The sequence below is a fragment of the Lynx canadensis genome, chromosome A1 (genome assembly GCF_007474595.2).
Source record: "Lynx canadensis isolate LIC74 chromosome A1, mLynCan4.pri.v2, whole genome shotgun sequence".
Taxonomy (NCBI): domain Eukaryota; kingdom Metazoa; phylum Chordata; class Mammalia; order Carnivora; family Felidae; genus Lynx; species Lynx canadensis.
The window spans coordinates 132,073,721-132,093,346 of NC_044303.2; the positions used below are offsets into that span (position 1 = coordinate 132,073,721).

At 41.2% G+C, this 19,626-nt stretch overlaps 1 protein-coding gene across 1 annotated transcript; it reads left to right on the forward strand.

Annotated features, from left to right (window-relative positions):
• Nucleotides 1-1,722: 1,722 nt before the first annotated feature.
• Nucleotides 1,723-19,582, forward strand: SHISAL2B (shisa like 2B). Its single transcript, XM_030302036.1, has 3 exons — nucleotides 1,723-1,913; nucleotides 6,192-6,349; nucleotides 19,420-19,582. The coding sequence occupies exons 1-3, from the start codon at nucleotides 1,723-1,725 to the stop codon at nucleotides 19,554-19,556; spliced, it is 486 nt and encodes a 161-aa protein (XP_030157896.1). The 3' UTR covers nucleotides 19,557-19,582.
• Nucleotides 19,583-19,626: the final 44 nt, after the last annotated feature.

A 19,626-nucleotide genomic window follows, 5' to 3' on the forward strand; every position in this document is an offset into this window, starting at 1 on the left:
AACCCTACAGCAGAGAAACAGACAGGGTAAGCCTTATGATTGCACCCAGCATGCTGCTTGGAGAGTTTCTAGACTGCAGCAGCAGGAGCGGCCCCAGGTAGAGCCGAGAGGTTTCCCTAAGGTCAGAAGACCTAGCTGGGAGTACAGGAGGTCATGGTGGCTTGAGGTAGCAGAAGAGAATAGAGAACTAGAGAGAGAGAGAAAGGCAGAGAGATAGAACTGGATCACTGGAGGTTCTCCTTGAGTCCTCAGCTGGGTACTGATCAGCACACGGCTGTCAGGAGACAACTGGAAACCAGGAAAAGAGCCACGTAAAAGGAGCAGAGGGAACACTCCTTTGAGCTGTCACGAGGCCTGGAATGGTTTGTTTCCACTGGTTGGAATGGTAAGTCTCATAATTCACAAGGTATTGAGTAGAGTGCTCGGAAGAGCATCACCCCAGTGATGGGGAAAAATTCAGTCCTCAGATCTGCTCTGGTTCTCTCAACAAAGGTTAAAAGCAAATTCTAAAGACTCCAACTGTGTCCATGTTACTTAACTGCATTCCAGACAAGGCTCAAGAATATTTCTGGGAAGACAAAATTACTCAGCACCCAACAAGGTCAAGTTCATAATTCCGACATCCAATCAACCCTCTGGCCAAAGGAAAGAGGCAGAAAATGAAGAGGAAGGAACACTGTTCTGTCTCACAAATTCTATGTTCAGTCACCTCCTCTCCCTTCTTAAGGCTATTACTGTTTTCTTCTTTGTACACCAAGATATTGTTTGACTTATTACAACAGGCATCCATTACTACTGTTATTTTAAAAGGCTTTGTGAACAAATGAATCACTAAATGAGAATGCCAAACAAAAAGGGAACAAGAGAAATCTCTGCAGCACTTTAAAACTGATGAAGGTCTCTTTCTCCCGATTTCCTTTGCCTTCTCTTTCTGCCTGTCTCTGCAGAAACTCCTCATTGTCTTTACCTGAATCTCTTGCCTGCCCTTCTTCTCTTTGTAGGCTGTTTAACAGAATACACAATGCACGGCTAGATTGTTGGTGAAAAATTTTGTCTCTGGCTTTTATTTTTTTAATTGCCAAATTTTAATGTTTCACGTGTGCTTCTCAGAGAAGACAGATTATGCCTGACCACCACCTCCTCCCTGGTAGCTGAGTGCCTTGTGTTTCTGCCCACTATGCAGCTCCCTGGGTCGGTGGCCGAGGAGGGGTAAAGGCTCCCCCGGCCCTGCTCTGTTTGCCTGGAACCCAGCTGCCCTGTCCTTGGGCAGACAGAATGGCAACTTGGGCTGCATCTGCCCAGATGGCAGACATATGACACCTCCACTCTTCCTTCGGGTGAAATCTCTGGCATAGAGTGGGGCCAACTGAGCTCCGCGGGCTGTCGAAGAAGTGAGGGGGAGCAGGGGGGAGTCAGGGGGGCGTGAAGAAAGCCCACGAAGGGACAGGGGAGAAGAGGTACAGGGTCGAAGACCGGCAGATGAAAGGGCCACTCACTAGCGAGAGGGAGAAGCGCGAGTAAAGCGACCAGACACCCTGTGGACAGGGGGAGGAGAGAGCGCAGAGGAGGCGCGCGAAGGCTGAACGCCCCGCATCCCGACAGACCCCAGATCGCAGGAGACGAGCCCGCGCCGAGGGGCGTCCGCGGGCCAGGCGGTGCGGGACGCGTGCGGTCCGAGGGCAGATCGGGGGTCTCACGTGCCCCTGTCCGCAGCCGCCCGCGATGAGCGAGGCGAGCCGGGTGTGCTCGGGCTACTACAGCCTCAACCACAGCTTCGTGGAGCCCTTCGAGTGTCCCCGGAGCGGCGAGGGGGCCGCCCTCCTCTACTGCTGCGGCTTCGCCGACCTCAAGTACTGCTGCAGCGAGCCCGGCAGCTACTTCCCCTACAAGCACAGCTATATGTGGAGCCTCAGGTGGGCAGGGCGGGGGGCGGGCGGCGGGCTCTGGGGAGGCGACGAGCAGGACCACCCGGGGAGTGGGAGGGTCGCCCGTTCAGGTCGGGGTCCTCCGGAAGGACACAGAGCCTCCGAGGGCAGGCGGGGGACCTGTAGAGAAAGCTCACCCGGCTGGGAGCTCCCCCAGGACCCGGGACCCGCTCGGTGCTGCCCCCGTCCGGCGAGGGTCCGGCTGTGGGCTCCAGAAGTGTGAGCGGGCCCTGGAGCCCCGGCGAGGCCCGCGCGGGAGGAGCGCGGACCGTGCGCCCAGGGCGCACGCAGTGCCGCCTCCGCTGGTCCCGCTCACCCAGCTCTTCACCCCCGCCAGGGACCGGTCCCAGGCAGGAGGCTCTGCTGGCAGAGAGAAGATACGCAGATAACTTACGGTTTTCATTTCTTTTTGATTTGTTTGGGCATTTGGTGCAATTGACTAGAAAGGGGGCTACTCTGGGACTCATTTTAAGGTATTAACCAAAGATTAGAATACTTCAAGTCTCTTTGAATGTGAGAAGGAATCAAAAAGGGGTGTGTGTGTGTGTGTGTGTGTGTGTGTGTGTGTGTGTGTAAAGCTACTGGAACTTTATAATTTGCTCTTTTCAGATAATCTGACACTGACCCCGAACCGAACTGGAGACCCACAGACAGGGAAAGTTTTACTTGCTATAATACATCCTGTGTAGAACCTTATCAGGGCACCCCTTTCTTAACGCCTGAGCGACTTGGCCGTTGCTTCGAAAGACCAGAGACTCTCTAAGGTCGGGTTTTTCTTGCCTGTTTCCTGTGATGGGAATTTTACTTATTCCACCTACTGTTTATGCAGATATCTTCATTGTAAAATGCCACCCCCACCCCACCCCCCTTTCTACTCCAAAAGACTGCATCCTTTGACCTCCATTCTTTCATTCTGCCTGGAGAATGTATGTCTCCAAACCCACCTTCAGTTGTGTCTCACAAACCAATTAGCTTATGCCTGACAAGAGAGACTCTGCTAGTAAGCCGGAAGAGTGTTATTTCTCTAATTCTCTAGCATGATCCAGAATTTGTCATACAGGCCAAGTCTACAGCAAATGACCATAAATGCTATTTCTCGAGGCAGTAAAATAATTTTTTAAACGTATTGCAAGTTTCAAAAAAAAAAAATCTCAAAAAGGGGGTCGCCTACCAATAAGCTCATCTAACAACATTGTATTGTTGTGTCATAGTGGGGCATAATCTCAGAAAATGACAGCTTAGCCTTAATATTTGGAGAAGTAATCAGTACTGCATTGGCATATTATCTGGCCTTTTGGAAAATAACGTAGTAACCTGGCTCTGAGTTTTTGGAAGTGTTAATGATGGCAGACCCCCAAGAAAGACTGGCAACTCTTAAGTCAAACTCAGGTGGAAAAGTGCCTGGGGTTCTCAGATCCCTGAATAGTCCCAAAGTGACAGGCAGCAGAGGATAAAAAACCTTCCTAAGGTTTATGAGGGCACCAGGAATGAATACCTTGCTGGGGTCTTCATTCAGCACGGACAAAATGGACAGTGTAGCTCAGTTCCTAGAAAATATAAAAATCATTTCAGCTGATGGCATCAGTTGGCAATGTTAAACCCGGGGTTCTTGTCAGTGTTTGAGCTCTGAGAACACAACGAGGAGGTAAAAATTCAGAGCTGCACTCCCCTCATATCCTTCGTTCTCCACCCTAATTTAAAACAGTCCAACCGCAAAAACTATTCCCGAAGTCACTAGCATTTGTTCTGAGATTCTGCAGCTGCTGGAGAAAGGCACAGTACAGCTACTCCCAGGTAAGCAAAGTTGCTAAGCAGGAGGACTGCAGCATTAATGTGATGACAGCCTCAGACCCTCTCTCAGGGACTGGAAAGCAAACCGCCATAACGTTCTGCAGGGAAAGTAGAATTCTCCCTTTTCTGTGTCCGGCCCACTCCCATCTTTTCTCCCCTTACAAGTCCCTGCCCTCTTAGAGTTTCCTTTGGTAACCTTCTTCAGGACCTAGGAAGACAATACGTATTGCACAGGGCAACGCATGAGTTCAGTAAGTATTTGTCAAAATGAATACTGTACGAGATTCCTAGAGTCCCACCTTTATCTAGATAAAGCAACATTTCTATAACGTGGAACTGTGATACAAACTGTTTGTCAAGATAACGAAGAACCTTCCTTTATTGTAATGGAAAGCAGAAAATAGCATTTTTTTTTCCTTCCAGTAATGCAGCTGGTGTTTTAAACTGTGTGCATTAAAAGCTCACGACATGCATGTTGAATTTAATTAAATTGACAGTGTTACTTTTAAACTGACTGAAGTACTTTTTCACTTTGAAGATCTTGTTTTTTAATAACCCGCCTTCTCATTTCAGGAATCTCTCTGGATGTCTGGCAGCCCAGCTGCCTTGTGCAGCAGATAATGTTAATTAAGTGGATTATGGTCCCACGTGTCTGTGCATAGTCCTAACCCTCCCTGACGTGTATAATCTACAAAAGTCAACTTTGGTGCAAACAAACCCGAAAGAGGAGTTGCCAGAGCCAGGGAGCCTGACCCTTGGAAGAGAGTGCACCAACTGAGGGCAAACTTTGATTTAAATATCCAACTGTAGGGGCGCCTGGGTGGCTCAGGCCATTAAGCATCTGACTCTTGGTTTCAGCTCAGGTCATGATCTCAGTAGATTGAGCCCCACATTGGTGTCTGTGCTGAAAGCACAGAGCCTAATTGGGATTTTCTCTCCCTCCCTCTGGCCCTCACCCTCTCTCGCTTTCTCACCCTCTCTCTCCAAATAAATAAATACATAAAAACTTAAAATAAAGATATACAGCTGTGTGCTGACTCTAGCCACAGAATTTCCAGTTTTCACTGTGTGCAAGGTTAGGGGAACTGGGCTGACATTACTAACCTAAGCACAAGCATCTTTGGGAGCCTAACTCCGTATCTATGGCCAAGGAGGCAATCTCTAAATTGCAGGGGTGTTTTATCTTCTAAAATCAAGGATACAGGGGATGAGCTTAGCCCCTCACTTTTTAATTCTATTCTCCTTTCCAGAGCCCTAACACACCTAGCATCCCTGGTCACATTCTCCCTTCCATCCCTTTGGTACGTGTCAAACTTGTCAGGGCCTTATCTCTAGCAAATAGTGAAAGCCTGCAAGGCATATAATGAAGAAAAAGATCTTCATTGGCCTGGGAACAGCTGTCCTTGTTCTACTTGCCTTGTCATCAGCATCTGTGTTCTTTGCTACTTTTCAATGACCATTTCAATGATAATTGCTTTTCAGTTACTAAAAGTGGATCAATCACCAGTCAATTATTATTTGCTTCTATTTACTATCACTTACTTCTATTTACTACAAGCTAAGTACTCTAATCAGCCCTTTCAATATGTATGCCCAACACTATGGGAAGGTCAACAGAAGTATGTGCTCTTGAGCAACTTAACATTTTCTGTGTATATACTTATGTACCCAGACAAACATCTGGTTCAGAAAAGTTAAGTACATATGTTTTGCTTATGAGTCTTTCAGGATGATGTTTTTTCCAAGCTCCTTTCCCCGTTTAAAAATATTAAGTTCATAGGTTTATGAAAACTGCTATTTCTCAAATGCTTACTCTTATAGATAATTGTATTAGAAGGAATTATTACAAAATTAGTACAGAGAAAATTATAAGACATACCCTTTATTATTAGAGGAAAGCACAAGGGTTCCTTCCTTAATGCTAGAAGCCACTGTGTTATGCTCGTTCAGAAAGGAAAAACTCAGGCTAAACATGAACTTGATATAAATTTCATAAATACTGCTTTCTTTTCATTAAACATTCTTCTCTTTTGTAAGAGTTGTGGTTTTATATATTAGTGCTGTCTTCCATACGTGTCTCTGAAAGTTCTACATCTCCGGTAAACATTTGCTTCACTAATTTGCGGACGTCAGTATTTTTCTATTCGTCTTTATTGTTGAACACCATTTTTCCTCCTAAAATATATTGAAAGGTTTATTGCTTGAGATACTTTTGAACTAGCCCTAAAGAATCATGTGACCTTTCATGTGTCATATGGATTCACGTGGTATTCTATACTTATGTTAACATATCAACGGGAAGAGAAAATCTAAGAATTTGATGAAAGAAAAAGGGGACCTTTTTTACTCTTTAGACTAAAATATAATTTGGTTAGGAATGACTGAGGCAAGAATTAACCATATTCAAACCTTCTCTTTAGTGCATGTGTTAACCATTTTGTGTGACGGTCCCCATGTTTTTCCTGTTTTCTTCAGCATCGGTGCCCTGGTTGGCCTGGGAACTGCTGCCCTTGTTCTACTTGCCTTTGTCATCAGCGTCTGTGTCCTTTGCTACTTATTTCTGTATACAAAGCCCCGAAGATTAGACACTGGCCTTAAACTTCAACACCTAGAGACTTCTACCACTCAAGAAGGTAATCACTGTCCATTGTTTGTAGCCAATTACCTGCGCTCTATTCAAAAGAATAACCTGGACCTCGGTAACAGATCATGCCATTAACAATGAATGCTTCTTAAAAACTCAATTTATTACATGCCTTTATAAAAATTCACATGAAATTAGACCTTAATGATGACCTATCTTCAAGAAACTGTGCCAAAGGAACAATTGTGGCAGGATGTAAATGTTCTCATGAACAAGAATACACTGGCCCAACAAATCCACTCTACTATAGTTAAGTCTCTTTCAGTTATGAAGGTTTTATCCCCTTGGAGATTTTACATTTTGTTTTTGATAGAGCCACAGAAGTCAAAAAGAGGAACAAAATATGCGATAATTAATTCTTAGGGTTGGGTTGCTCCAGACTGGTTAGTCAGTGGTCAGTTAAGCATTTACCAGGGTGCCTGTGGTGTGCAGAATTAGGAAGAGGCATATAAAATATGTCAGAAGCACACAAAGGAATAGAAAAATAAATAGAAGACAGTCTTTGTTCTTGAATAGGCTACAAACTAAGATACACATGTGTGTATGTGTGTGTGTGTGGATAGAATGACTATAAAGTAGAAAGAAATTTTTATGTATAGTTTGTGGAAACGGGTCTAACTATCTCAATTATAAAGTGCCACACAGATGCTAATTGTTTGCATTATAAAATTCAATCAGAAAGAACTGATATAATTTTTGTGAATATACATTTCTATTAGTGTATTTAAAAAGTAGTAATCATAGGGGTGCCTGAGTGGCTCATTCGGTTGATTGTCCGACTTTGGCTCACACCATGATCTCATAGGTCATGGCCTCGAGCCTGCTTCAGATTCTGTCCATTTGTGGTCTCTCTCTCTCTCTCTCTCTCAAAAATAAATAAACATTAAAAAATATAGCAATCATAAATTTTGATATATATGTTTAGAATGTACTCTAATAAAAATCTAGAACATATAAATAGGATATATATGCATATATATGTACATATATATTTAGAATGAGACAGAAGTGCTCACTAACTTCTATTTAAAAAGAGAATGAAAACATTTACTTTAAAAAATCTTGGAAAATCCTCTGCTCAGATGCTCTATTTTAGCTGAATCCTGAAATGTATGGAGTACATGCTCTGCGACTTGATCAAATACGCCGTCACTAAATGATTGCATTAGCTCTACTTTCATTCTCCTAGAGATCTCTCTCAGAGGGTGTCCTGCATCACAGAGCAAGAGGCCAACGTCCCTTCGCAGTTCTTTTTCTGAAGCACTGTTTGGAACTGTGTGGCAGAATAGACAGGTTGTTCGTGGAATTTAGTCCAATGGCTCAGATCCTGTTCCTCCACAGGCAAAATGAAGCATTGGATTAGTGATCACCCAATAATCAGGTCATAAAATCATTTTTTTGTCTCAAGTGCTTAGGTAATTTAAAGTAGAAGTCTTTAAGTTTGCCGGTGCATAAGAATCACCTAGGGAGCTCCTGAAAACCCACAAACTCCAGACTCTGCACTTTAAAACAAATAGGTCCTCTTCCCAGCTAAGCCCTGGACTCCCCTGCTGTCTACTCTCCACAGAGCAGCCAGAGTGAGCTTGTTAAAACCTAAGTCAGGTCGTATCACTCCTCTGCTCAAAACCCTAATCACTTCCCATCTCTCTTGATACAAACAGTTGTCTTAACTGTGACTGGCCAGGGCTTTGGTGGTGTCCCTCTCCACCCACATTTCACTTCTCCTGTGCACAGCCACGTTGGCCTCTTTGCTATTGCTTGAAATTCCTCTGCCCCAGGGCCTTCGCATACAATGTCACCATTGTCCAGAAGGCTTTTCCCTCAGATATCCATGGGACTTGCTCTTGCACTTTCTTTAAATCTTTACTACAAGTCACCTTTCTAGGGAGTTCTTCCCTGATCGCCATATCTGCCTTCTTAACTCCTCTTCAACCTTTCCAACTTCCTTCCTGCTTTGTCTTTCTCCTAAGCATTTAGCACTAATATACCGTACATTTTAGTCTAACTTTTCTCCACTTCAACTGGAAAGTAAGTTCCAGGAAAGTAATAATTTTCACCTTATTTCCTCACTACTATAACCCTAGTGCCTACAACACTTAACACGTGTTTGTTGAATGAACTGACTGGAGTGGAATGGCACCTTTATTTATTTATTTATTTATTTATATTTTTAAAAAGTTTTTTTAAGGTTTATTTATTTTTGAGAGAAAGTGACAAGGGTGTGAGCAGGAGAAGGGCAAAGAGAGAGGGAGACACAGAATCAAAACAGGCTCCAGGGTCTGAGCTGTCAGCACAGAGCCCGACAGGAGGCTTAAACTCATGAGTGATGAGATCATGACCTGAGCTGAAGTTGGACACTTAACAGACTGAGCCACCCAAGCACCCCGAATGGCACCTTTATAGTAGATGATGAAAGGAGCATCTTTATTGTCACCTTTAGAGTCATCAACACTTATTGAATGTCTTCTGTATGCAATGTATTGTGCTAAATAGGAATTGGTTCTTCTTCGTGATTTCTTTCAGGGACTGCTCCAAAATATTACTTCATGTTGGCTCTGAGAACCCAGCAACAGAATTAGTTGGCTTGTGGACTGAAGTCTTGTAGTCTTATTGCTGTTTAGCTAAGGAGATCCATTAATGCACTCCTCAGGTACTTAGATGAAGTTGCTTTCTCACATCGAAATGTCCCCACTCTGCCCCTCTCAAAAACATCATGTTTATCACGCCAGCAAATTAATTCAGTACTCCTTTCCTGAGTGCTTGCTATTGACAAGGCAGGGTTTTATATGATCCCTGCCATCCTGCTGCTTTCAAAAGAGGGGATTTTTGGTCCTTGGGTTGATTTTAACCAAATCAGACATAGAGGAGAGCCCAAAACAAACTAGGTAATCCAAATGTCACTGAAATAGGGAGAGAAAATGGTTTATATTTGAAAGGGACCCTTTAAAGTGATCATTTAAAAACACTGTGGTGCTGTTGTTAAATATGCAAGCTATTCCAGTGATTCTCCCACCTAGGAATACATTACCATGTTCTAGCTATGAAAAAAAAAAATCTTTATTCCATTTAAGGAATGCCTTAAAGTTTAGGAACATAAGATGTTTGCATAATAATCAAATCCGTAAACATTACATGGGAGGAAATCTGTTTCATTAGTTACCACTCTTCTCTTTCAAAACTATCTGTTGTTATGAGTCAATCTCCTATTATTTTAGGTTAGTTTTCATAATTGAGACTGTTTTCATTACAGGCAATTTGAATGACCTACAGGGAATAATGTTTTTGTGCACATTCTAAAACCGGCTCAGGGCACTGGACTTTTTTGTTTCTGTAAGTGACAATAATCTGAGTCTAAAAGAGTCTAATCTTAGGCTATTTCGTCAAGATTTTTCCTTGGTGTGTCTTTATTTTATTGGGTTTTATTCTTTTTAATGTATACAATGTAAGGCTTTATACCTCTTGAATTGATCCTGAAGAAAACAGGTCTGTGGTAGTGACTGTAGAGAATAATTGGGCTACCTCCAGGGCTCACTTTGTGCAGAGGTACTATTGCTAAGAAATTGATTGCCCTTTAAATTGTGTCCCATAATCATTTCCTTCTCTTTGTGTGTGTGTGTTTTGAGTTATGTGTGTTTCAGATGCCAGTGTTGAAGAGAATCCCGTTGCTTTTCAGGTGCACTGTAGGAGATGTACAGTTCTGAGAAGATGGCTGTGTGAAGGGCATCTTTCTGAGTAGACACGTTGAGGGCGAGGGCTCATTTCCTAAGATGGGAAAGAATTAATGGCTAATAGGGAAGCAATTAAAGGGGTGAATCTTCTAGATCCCTGCTTCTCAAACTTTTCCGCTGGAGAATCCTTAAAGGTAGAGTAGAGGGGAACGTGTACCTCCAGAATTCCAGGGGCTGGCGTGGAAAGGCTTGCCTTAGGCCTATGAGCTTGCAATTATTTTAAGTTCTCATATTTATTTTTAAAATTTATGGGATTTTCCAACTTGGCTGAATGCCACAGGTTGTTCTACTCTAATAATAAACCCTTCTTATTCTCATAGCTGAAGAAAATCGTTGCTTCAGAAAGAGTAAGCACATCCATCCTGCAGTTTGAGTTTCCACTGATACTCTTGGGTTGCGGAGGTGGGTGGAGGCCTGAGAAGAGGGGTCGTTGGAAGCAGAGTTTTGGATGGAAATTAAAAGGGCAGATGTTCGCAGAGCGGCTTGGCACATAAAAAATAATGTTTAGAGACGACGGACAGCTCCAAGGCTGTATCCGGTGGTCTCTTTTGTAAAGGCAGGCGATTTAATTGAAAAAGAGTGAGCAAATCATTAGTTAGGCACAGTGGTCTAGAAGAAAAACATAAATTACGTACAGAATACTGAGAGGGCACATGTGAAGATCATATACTCGTTTTTTTCTGCCTGTGAGAGAAATATGGCTCGGACTGGCTCAGAATGGTCTGCTATATTTCTTCTTCTTAGATGACTCACCTGGAAACAAAACCTTTCTTTCAGATCACTTTCATTGAAGGAAAACTAGAAAATATAGAGAAACACACAGTGTCTTCCATGATTCCATCACACAGAGATAAGCGTCACTAACACCGTGTTGAGTATCTTTCAGGATTTTTTGTACCCATCTATATAGATCCACGTACATGACAAAATGCGGAGAATGAGTCTTATGCTATTTGTTTTCACTGAACAATAGTGACATCTTTGCCAATACATAAATACCTTTGTCATCAGTTTTAGTAGTTCCATTTTAAAATCCTGGTGGAGTGCTATGATTTTTTATTCTTTTATTTTGATATAATTTCACACTTCCAGAAAAATCACAGGAAAAGTATAGAGAAGGTTGTATACCTTTCCTCGGATTTACTTAATGTTACTATTTTGCCTTATTTTCTTTATCACTGGTTTTCTCTCAATGCATATTTTCCGAGCCATTTGAGAATAATTTGCAGATATCATTCCTTTTAACCGTAAGCATTTCGTTAAGTATTTCCTAAGAACAGGATTTTTTCTTATGTAGTGAGAGTATGTTTATCAAACTCAGGAAATGTAACATCAATACAGTAATATTGTCTAATCTGCAACTCATATTCAAGTTTTGCCAATATCCTTAATAGGTATGCTTTTCTTATCTAGGATCTATCTTGTAATTAGTTTCTTTAGCCTCCTTCAGTCTTCAACCATTGTCTTTCATGATTTTGACATTTTTTGAAAGCAAAAGCCAGGGCGTCTGGGTGGCTCAGTCGGTTGAGCGTCTGACTTCAGCTCAGGTCATGATCTCACAATTCATGGGTTTGAGCCCTGCATGGGGCTCTGTGCTGTCAGCTGAGCCTGGAGTCTGCTTCGGATTCTCTGTGTGTCTCTCTCTCTGCCCCTCCCTGCACGCACTCTCTCTCTCTCTCTCTCTCAAAAATAAACATTAAAAAAAGAAAAGAAAAGAAAAAGCCAGTTATCCTGTACACTACCTTTCAATTTGTCTGATATTTTCTCATGATTGGAGAGAGATAATACATTTCAACAGGAATACCACAGAAGTCATATTCCCAGGGCGTCATATCAGGGCATCACATAACGTTTGTTTGTCCCATTATGAGTGATGCTAACTTTGATTCATTGGTTAAGGTTGTATTTGCTGGATTAATACATTATAAAGTCACTATTTTTCCCTTTTAATTACTAAGTACTTTGTGGGGAGGTACCTAGAGACTGAAAATGTTCTGTTCTTCCTCAAACTTTTATCCACTCATAGATGGTTCTTGACTGAATTTTTTCATTCAAAATTTCAAAATAATTTCAGATTATTACAATAATTGCAAAATGGTGATTTTCTGACCCCATCATTCTTATTCCTTTGACATTGGTTAGTTGTTATTCTCCTGCAAGGAAGAACTCTCCCTCCTCCCCTATTTATTTACCCGTTCATGTAATTGTTAAGATCAGTATGGTATCAAATCCTTTATTTTAAAATATTCTATTACTGTCATTAGTTACTCTGATCCTTACATTGTCTCAGATTTGGCCTCCCGGAGTCCCTTTAAATTGGGTCCTTTGTCCTTTTGAAATGTATCCATAATTTTTTGAGCACTTTTTTGCCTTCTGTCACAAAATGTTCCAGGGCAGCCTGTACTCCTGTTCCAGCCCTGGAATCTTTTATTTCTCCAAAAAAGCCTGATTCATTTTGTTAGGAACAGTATATAGAAACCAAAATCTGAGTGTATCATACTTCATTATTGACTTTGAACTAGCTTCCATTTTTTTTCATTACACACATAAATTGAACATCCAAGTGTTTTCTTTTTCTTTTTTTTTTTTTAATGTTTATTTATTTTTGATAGCACATGGGGGGAGGAGGAGAGAGAGGGAGACACAGAATCCGAAGCAGGCTCCAGGCTCTGAGCTGTCAGCACAGAGCCCAATGCAGGGCTCGAACACACAGACCATGAGATCATGACCTGAGCCGAAGTCGGTCACCAAACGGACTAAGACACCCAGGTGCCCCTAAGTATTTTCTTAGCATAAATCCTTGAGAGTGGGGTTGCTGACCAAAGGCTGGACACATATTGAAAGCTGTGGATACAAGTTCCTAACTGCTGTACAGAAAAGTACTATTTCATGTGTATTATTATTTCAAAAGATACACATTTTACTAATTTCATCGAAAAAATAATACAATGTTTTTATCTAATTAGGAGTGAGAATGGACATTTTAATGTTTGCCATTCTTTCTTTTTTTTTTTTTTTTCAACGTTTTTTTATTTATTTTTGGGACAGAGAGAGACAGAGCATGAACGGGGGAGGGGCAGAGAGAGAGGGAGACACAGAACCGAAAACAGGCTCCAGGCTCTGAGCCATCAGCCCAGAGCCTGACGCGGGGCTCGAACTCACGGACCGCGAGATCGTGACCTGGCTGAAGTCGGACGCTTAACCGACTGCGCCACCCAGGCGCCCCCAATGCCATTCTTTCTTTTTTTAAAAGGGTTTTTAAAGTAATCTCTACACCTGCATTGTGGGGCTTGAACTCATGACCTTGAGACCAAGAGTCACATGGCTTTTCTGATGGAGCCAGCCAGGTGCCCCTGTCATTATTTCTTTTGTGGCATATTGTTGCTCATATGCATGTTTTCCATGGGAATGTACATTTTTCACTGCTTGATAAGAACTTTACACACATTAACTAAACTCTTTTTACAAATATATTACAAATGTTTTCACAGTTGTTTCCCTTGTAATTTTGTGTGTGACAAGTTTTCATTTATAGAAGTTTTTCCTTTTGTAATTTCTCCCTTTAGCTTCATACTTACAAAGTTCTCACCTGTGGGGACACCTGGCGGGCTCAGTCAGTACAGCATGCTACTCTTGTTCTTAGGGTTGTGAGTTTGAGCCCCATGTTGGGTATAGAGATTACTTGAAAAATAATAACATTTTTAAAAATCTAAAAAAAAATAAACTTCTCACCACCACTATAAGATATAAAGATATGCAACTGTATTTTCTTTTTTTTTTTTTTTTTGCAACTGTATTTTCTTCTAATACATTTATTCATTTGTTTCTACATTTAAATTTTTAATAATCCTGGAATTTTAGTTTTGGTGTAAAGTATGAGGTAAGTATCTGCCTTTTTATTTTGCAAATAATGAGCCAATTGTCCAAATGTTTATTGGATAATCCATCTTTCTCTTGCCAATTTGAAATGTCATAAACTGGGGGCACTGGGTGACTCACTTGGTTGAGCAGCTGACTTGATTTTGGCTCAGGTCACCATCTTGCAGTTCGTGGGATCAAGTCCCATGTGAGGCTCTGCGATGACAGCATGGAGCCTGTTTGTGATTCTCTCTCTCCCTCTCTCTCTGTCCCTCCCCAACTCTCTCTTTCTAAATAAATAATTAAACTTAAAAAATAAAATGTCATAAGCTGAATTCTTATATATACTGTGATCTGTTTTTAGACTTTCTGCTCTGTTAAATTTATCAATCTGGTTATTCTTAAGCTAATGATATACCTTAAAAGTTATTGTAATGATACAGTTTTATTTTAATATCTGACCAAGCAAGCCTTTCTCCTCCCTCCCAACATGCTTCTTCATCAAAGTTTCTTGGTTACTCTTGTAATGTTGAATCACACTGCCAAATTTTTTTTAAGTTTATTTATTTTGAGAGAGAGACAGAGAGAAAGAGAATGGGAGAGGGACCGAGAGGGAGAGAGACAGAGAGAGAGAAAGAGAATTCCAAGCAGGCTCCAAGCTGTCAGTGCAGAGCCCAACTCTGGGGCTTGAACTCACAAACTGTGACATCATAACCTGAGCCGAAACCAAGAGTCAGATGCTTAACCAACTGAGACACCCAGGTGCACCCCAACATTGTCAAACTTTTAAAAATCAAGTGGTATTTTGAGGGATGTTGTAATTTTTTTTAAGTTTATTTATTTTTGAGAGAGAGAGAAAGAGAGCATGTTAGGAGCAGGGGGAGGGGCAGAGAGAGAGGGAGAGAGAGAATCCCAAGGAGGCTCTGTGCCGTCAGCACAGAGCCCAACATGGGGCTCGGTTCCATGAACCGTGAGATTATGACCTGAGCTAAAATCAAGAGTTAGACGCTCAACTGACTGAGCCACCCAGATGCCCTTGTACTAAATTTATAGATAACTTTGGGGGCTATTTTTCTTCATAGTCTTAACTCCCCTTCAACAAAATTTTGCTCAAAACTCTTATTAATTAGGATACCAAATTATTTTGTAACACCATTCTTTGTTTCAGAAAGGCTTTCAGAACTCATTGAGATTTTAGTAGAAGATGGGCTAATTTGAACTCAATGGCAGAAAAAGATGCCGTGTCTCCTAAAGGGACCTTTCTACTTAAAATAATAAGCCTGTAACGTCCTATGGCTGCTTTTGTTCCTAGAATGTAGAAAACCACATTGCTCAGCACAGCTACTGCCACATTTAGCATTTATGGGTCCTCCCCAGGGCTCAAGGTTAGGCAATCTTGACTAATGTTGGAACCAATAAACAAAATAGAAGCTAGTCATTCATGAAAATTTCATTTAACGGATTTTAAATATCAGCTAAATTTATTTGTGAGTTATGTTAGTCATCAATGGTTGACAAAATTTAATAATGCAGAAAAGAAAAAGAGGGGGGAAAGGTCCATTGTGGAAAAAAAAATAGGACAGGAAAAAACATTTCTGGATAGAACTGCCTTCACTCATTGATGGAGGGGGAAAGCAAAAGGGCAAGTCTGAGATTCTAGCTTTCTTTTTTTAATGTTTATTTACTTATCTGAGAGGGAGAGAGAGGGAGAGAGAGAGAGAGAGAGAGCAAGCAGGGGAAGGGCAGAGAGAGCAGGAGAAAGAGAATCTCAAGTAGAGTCCACCCTGTCAGCGCAGAGTCCAATGTGGGGCTCGAACTCACGAACCGTGAGGTCATGACCTTGGTCGAAACCAAGAGTCAGATGCTTAACCGACTGAACCACCCAGATGCCCAGGTGTAAAAGATTCTAACTTTTACAGTGCATATTTAACTGTATTTACTGGAGATACCGATTCAGCCTTGAGGAGAAGCAGGGCATTGGTGGCAGGAAAGGACAATAGATCAGGAGGTCACTAGGCAAGTTTTGCCTACTTCACCATTAACTTCAGATTCAGTCAGAAGGGAAAACATCCTCTTGCAAATCAAAAACACCCAGGGTGCAGATTTAAGGCTGCATGTTTTCACTAGGAGGAGCCGTGGGATGAGTGGGATGTGTAGATTTTCCACTTAGTAATAAAGTGAGCCGCTAATTAGGAACTAGAAGGACTGAGAACAGCGACACAGGAGCTAGGGGGCCGTAGGCAGATAGCTGCAGAAAAACTTAATTAGGATTCTACCAGAGAGCCAAGGGATGAAGACCTGAGGGGGTCCCCAGCATTCTTTTGATATTTTGAAATGGCAGGCAAGGGCAGAGTTCATAGAAGAGTTGCAAGATAAATGGATTCCTGAGGAATGAATCTGAAAATGAATGCACAATTTAACTGTTACCAGAAGAAATAGATTGGCGTAGTTTCTGATGAGGGTATGTGGAAAGATTGATGAATTGGATATGAATTTTGGTAAAGGTCAAAGCTTTAATTTAAATGCTAGTCTGAGAAGTAGAGCCTTAAAGGAAGGTTGAGATTTACATGGGATGACCACACACACACACACACACACACACACACACACACACTAATTAAAATGGGACATGAACAGCAGGAAGAACAACTAATGTCAACCCACGAAAGAACAGACATGTTGGAGGCTCACAGTCTGCACTCAGTAAAGAAAAGGAGGAATTAAATAAGAAAAACCTTTTATCCGTAACAAATCCCTCAATTTGTAAACTCAATGGATTTACAGATTACTTATTGAAAATCGAATCCATGTTGTAACCCTGGGACAGAAAAAAAGGTAGCTGATTTTATCCCTACTTTGTTGGTTCAGAAATTAGCTTCTATTTATCAAAGCAAAACTAGGAAAAGGAGGTTGCTGAGGATTTCCCACATTCTCTTCTAAAATGATTCCAAAGAGATGTAACTAGCTGGACTCTGTTATCACTGCAGCTACTCACTGCAGTTGTTTTTCTCTGTGTCTAGTTATTCTAACTTACTGGAATGACACACATTGAAAGCATCTTTGGGGGAAGAGAGTGAACATCAGGGTTAACTTGCGTATCAAAGTTCCTGCTTCAAAGAATATTGGTATGGTGTTTGTAATAAACCTTTTGTTTGTGAAGCAAATTGCTTCTGTGAGGGTAAGTGCCTTGCCTTAAGACGCCAATCTAAGAAACAGTCTTTGTACCTACACTGCTTAGGAGGATCCAGGAGCTGAGGAAATAAGGAGTCAGGGCTGGAGAATGGGTGCCTTTACAAGTCCTAGATGAAGAAAAATCTGTAACACCGGAATTTATTTTGCAAGCCATTAAATCTCCGAAGGGAGTAGACAGGTTAGATAAACTTTTTCAATGGTGGCCAGAAGATACATAATGGAAACTAGAGCTGTCGGAACGGAGATGACTTACAGAGAACCCCGGACAAAGGGGTTCTTAGATAGAACCCTTAAGTTAGGAAATAACTGTGAACTTATTTCCCATAAAAAAAAGACAAAAACAAAAACTATGTGATAAGGTAGATAAAAACACCTTGAAAATCTTTCTGAAATATTATTAATATAAGTATGTAAAAAGCTTAGGAAACGTGAAGGACTGGAGTTAAGCAACATTCAGTTCACATTTCCAGCAACTCCAATAAAATATTACAATTTTAGATTACATTTAAAGAAATGCCTACGTAAGGTACAGAAGCCACCCAGGTAATATGAAGCTAATTTACATCTTACGTCCTTGATCTTTTATCTTTACCTGCGAGAATCCTGAAGATTCAAATAGGACCACGCAAATGAAAAATGAAACTACAAATATTCTGTTTTTCAAACGTTATATGAGGAAAAGTTACAACACCCCCCCTAGAGAATAAATTCCATTACTTAAGTACTTAGTAGTTAAATTTTCATCTAGTATTTTTTGAAGCCCCACTTTGCAAGTAATAGTCAAGTCAAATTTATCGGTTTCTTAGATTTTCAAGCAACCTTCCCTGCTCATTTAACAGCTTCGATTCCTGATTGGGCACAGAGCTCCTTACCAGGCTAGAAAATGTTGTGCCTACAACAAATCAACTTAAAAATCAAATCATATGGCCGAAACATTACGACTGAATGTTTAGAAGTAGAACATTAATTTATTTTACCACCCAAAAGCTTCAGAAGTAATGACATTAAAGCCATCTATTGAACAATTTTAGGCCCTGTACTTCAAACTTCCGGTACTTTTAATATTAGCTCAGAGGACAATACCATCCACGTTTCAGTTCTAGGGGCATGATCTGGGAGCTGGAGTGAGACATCATTCTTCACAACTTGTAAATAATACTGCCCTATAAGTGGTGAACTCTGCAACCAACCTATATGGGGGATATTTGGATGGGGCCTGGAAGGCAGTCTATACAATTACTTATAAATAGGAAGAGCCAGGCTGAAAACTGAGGCTTAGACTTCACGTTAAGTGGTGAAAAGTAGAGGAAGTAGCTGTTTCTAAGAGTGGAACCTTTTGGCCAGTGGGTCCTGCTTCCTCTTAGGGAAGTTTAGAGCAGATTTTTCCAAATGAGACTAATTAGGGAGGGAGACAGTGATAGGAACCCATAAGGTGAGCCCTGAGGCACACCTAAGAGACCTGGGAGAAGAAAAGGGACCAACAAAAGGCCGAGAAGGAGCAATACAGACAGAGGAGGTGAGTCCAGGGTGGTATCCTGGAGGCCAAGGAAAGAAATTGCTGCTGGCCGGTCAGATAAGATGTGGGCTATGAACTGGGCTGGGGATTCAGCAACAGGAGGGCATTAGTGACATCTGGGATTTATCTACTACTTCTACATATTCATACATTATTTAAATTTGCACATTTTGGTTAACTATATGATACAGCTACTTTTCTAACAATCATTTTTGGAAAATAATCCATTTCTTTGCTATCAGCTTCAGTTTTTGTGATGATCAGAGGTCTATATTCCTCTACCCTTGTACATTTTGGATTGATATTGACACAGAATGAGTGAATGAGATTGTGGCACAAATGTGTTCTTTTTAAAGATTACATCTAAATTGATTATGATAGCAAAGCCTTAAGAGTGGTGCAAATTATTATGATTAACTTTAGTACAGTTTTGTTCACTTTATGCAGAGGGATAGTCACACTTTTATTAAGCAACCCAGAAATTGTTGCCTTCTCCTCAAATGTGTAATTTCCTCCATGGAAACACAGAGGAAGAAAGATAAGCACGGAAATGAAATTCTTCTTTCACTGAATATTTCCCTAATTTGACTTTCAGAAGGAAATGCTCAGAAGCAGCTTTGAAATGATTCGGTTCTCACCCATCCACCTAGTGTTTTCAAGACATAGCTTCAATATTGCTACAAAATGTATTTTCCAAGCACACATTTTAAAAAGCCAAATTTTATGTCATAATTCCAAGTAATTATTTCATTTTGTGTTGTGCAGGCAACCCAAACAGGAAAGCCAATGCCCCCAATTCAAATGCAGCATCAAACTCGACAATGGAAACATCCTATGAAGCTGATGACATGAATCAAGAGCCACCGATGGAGACGACACAAATCAGCACTGTGTATTATTAAAAAGCCTGTGCTGTAAAAGCTCACTGGAGGGACAGAGCAAATAAAAATAAAGAATGCATTTCAAATACAG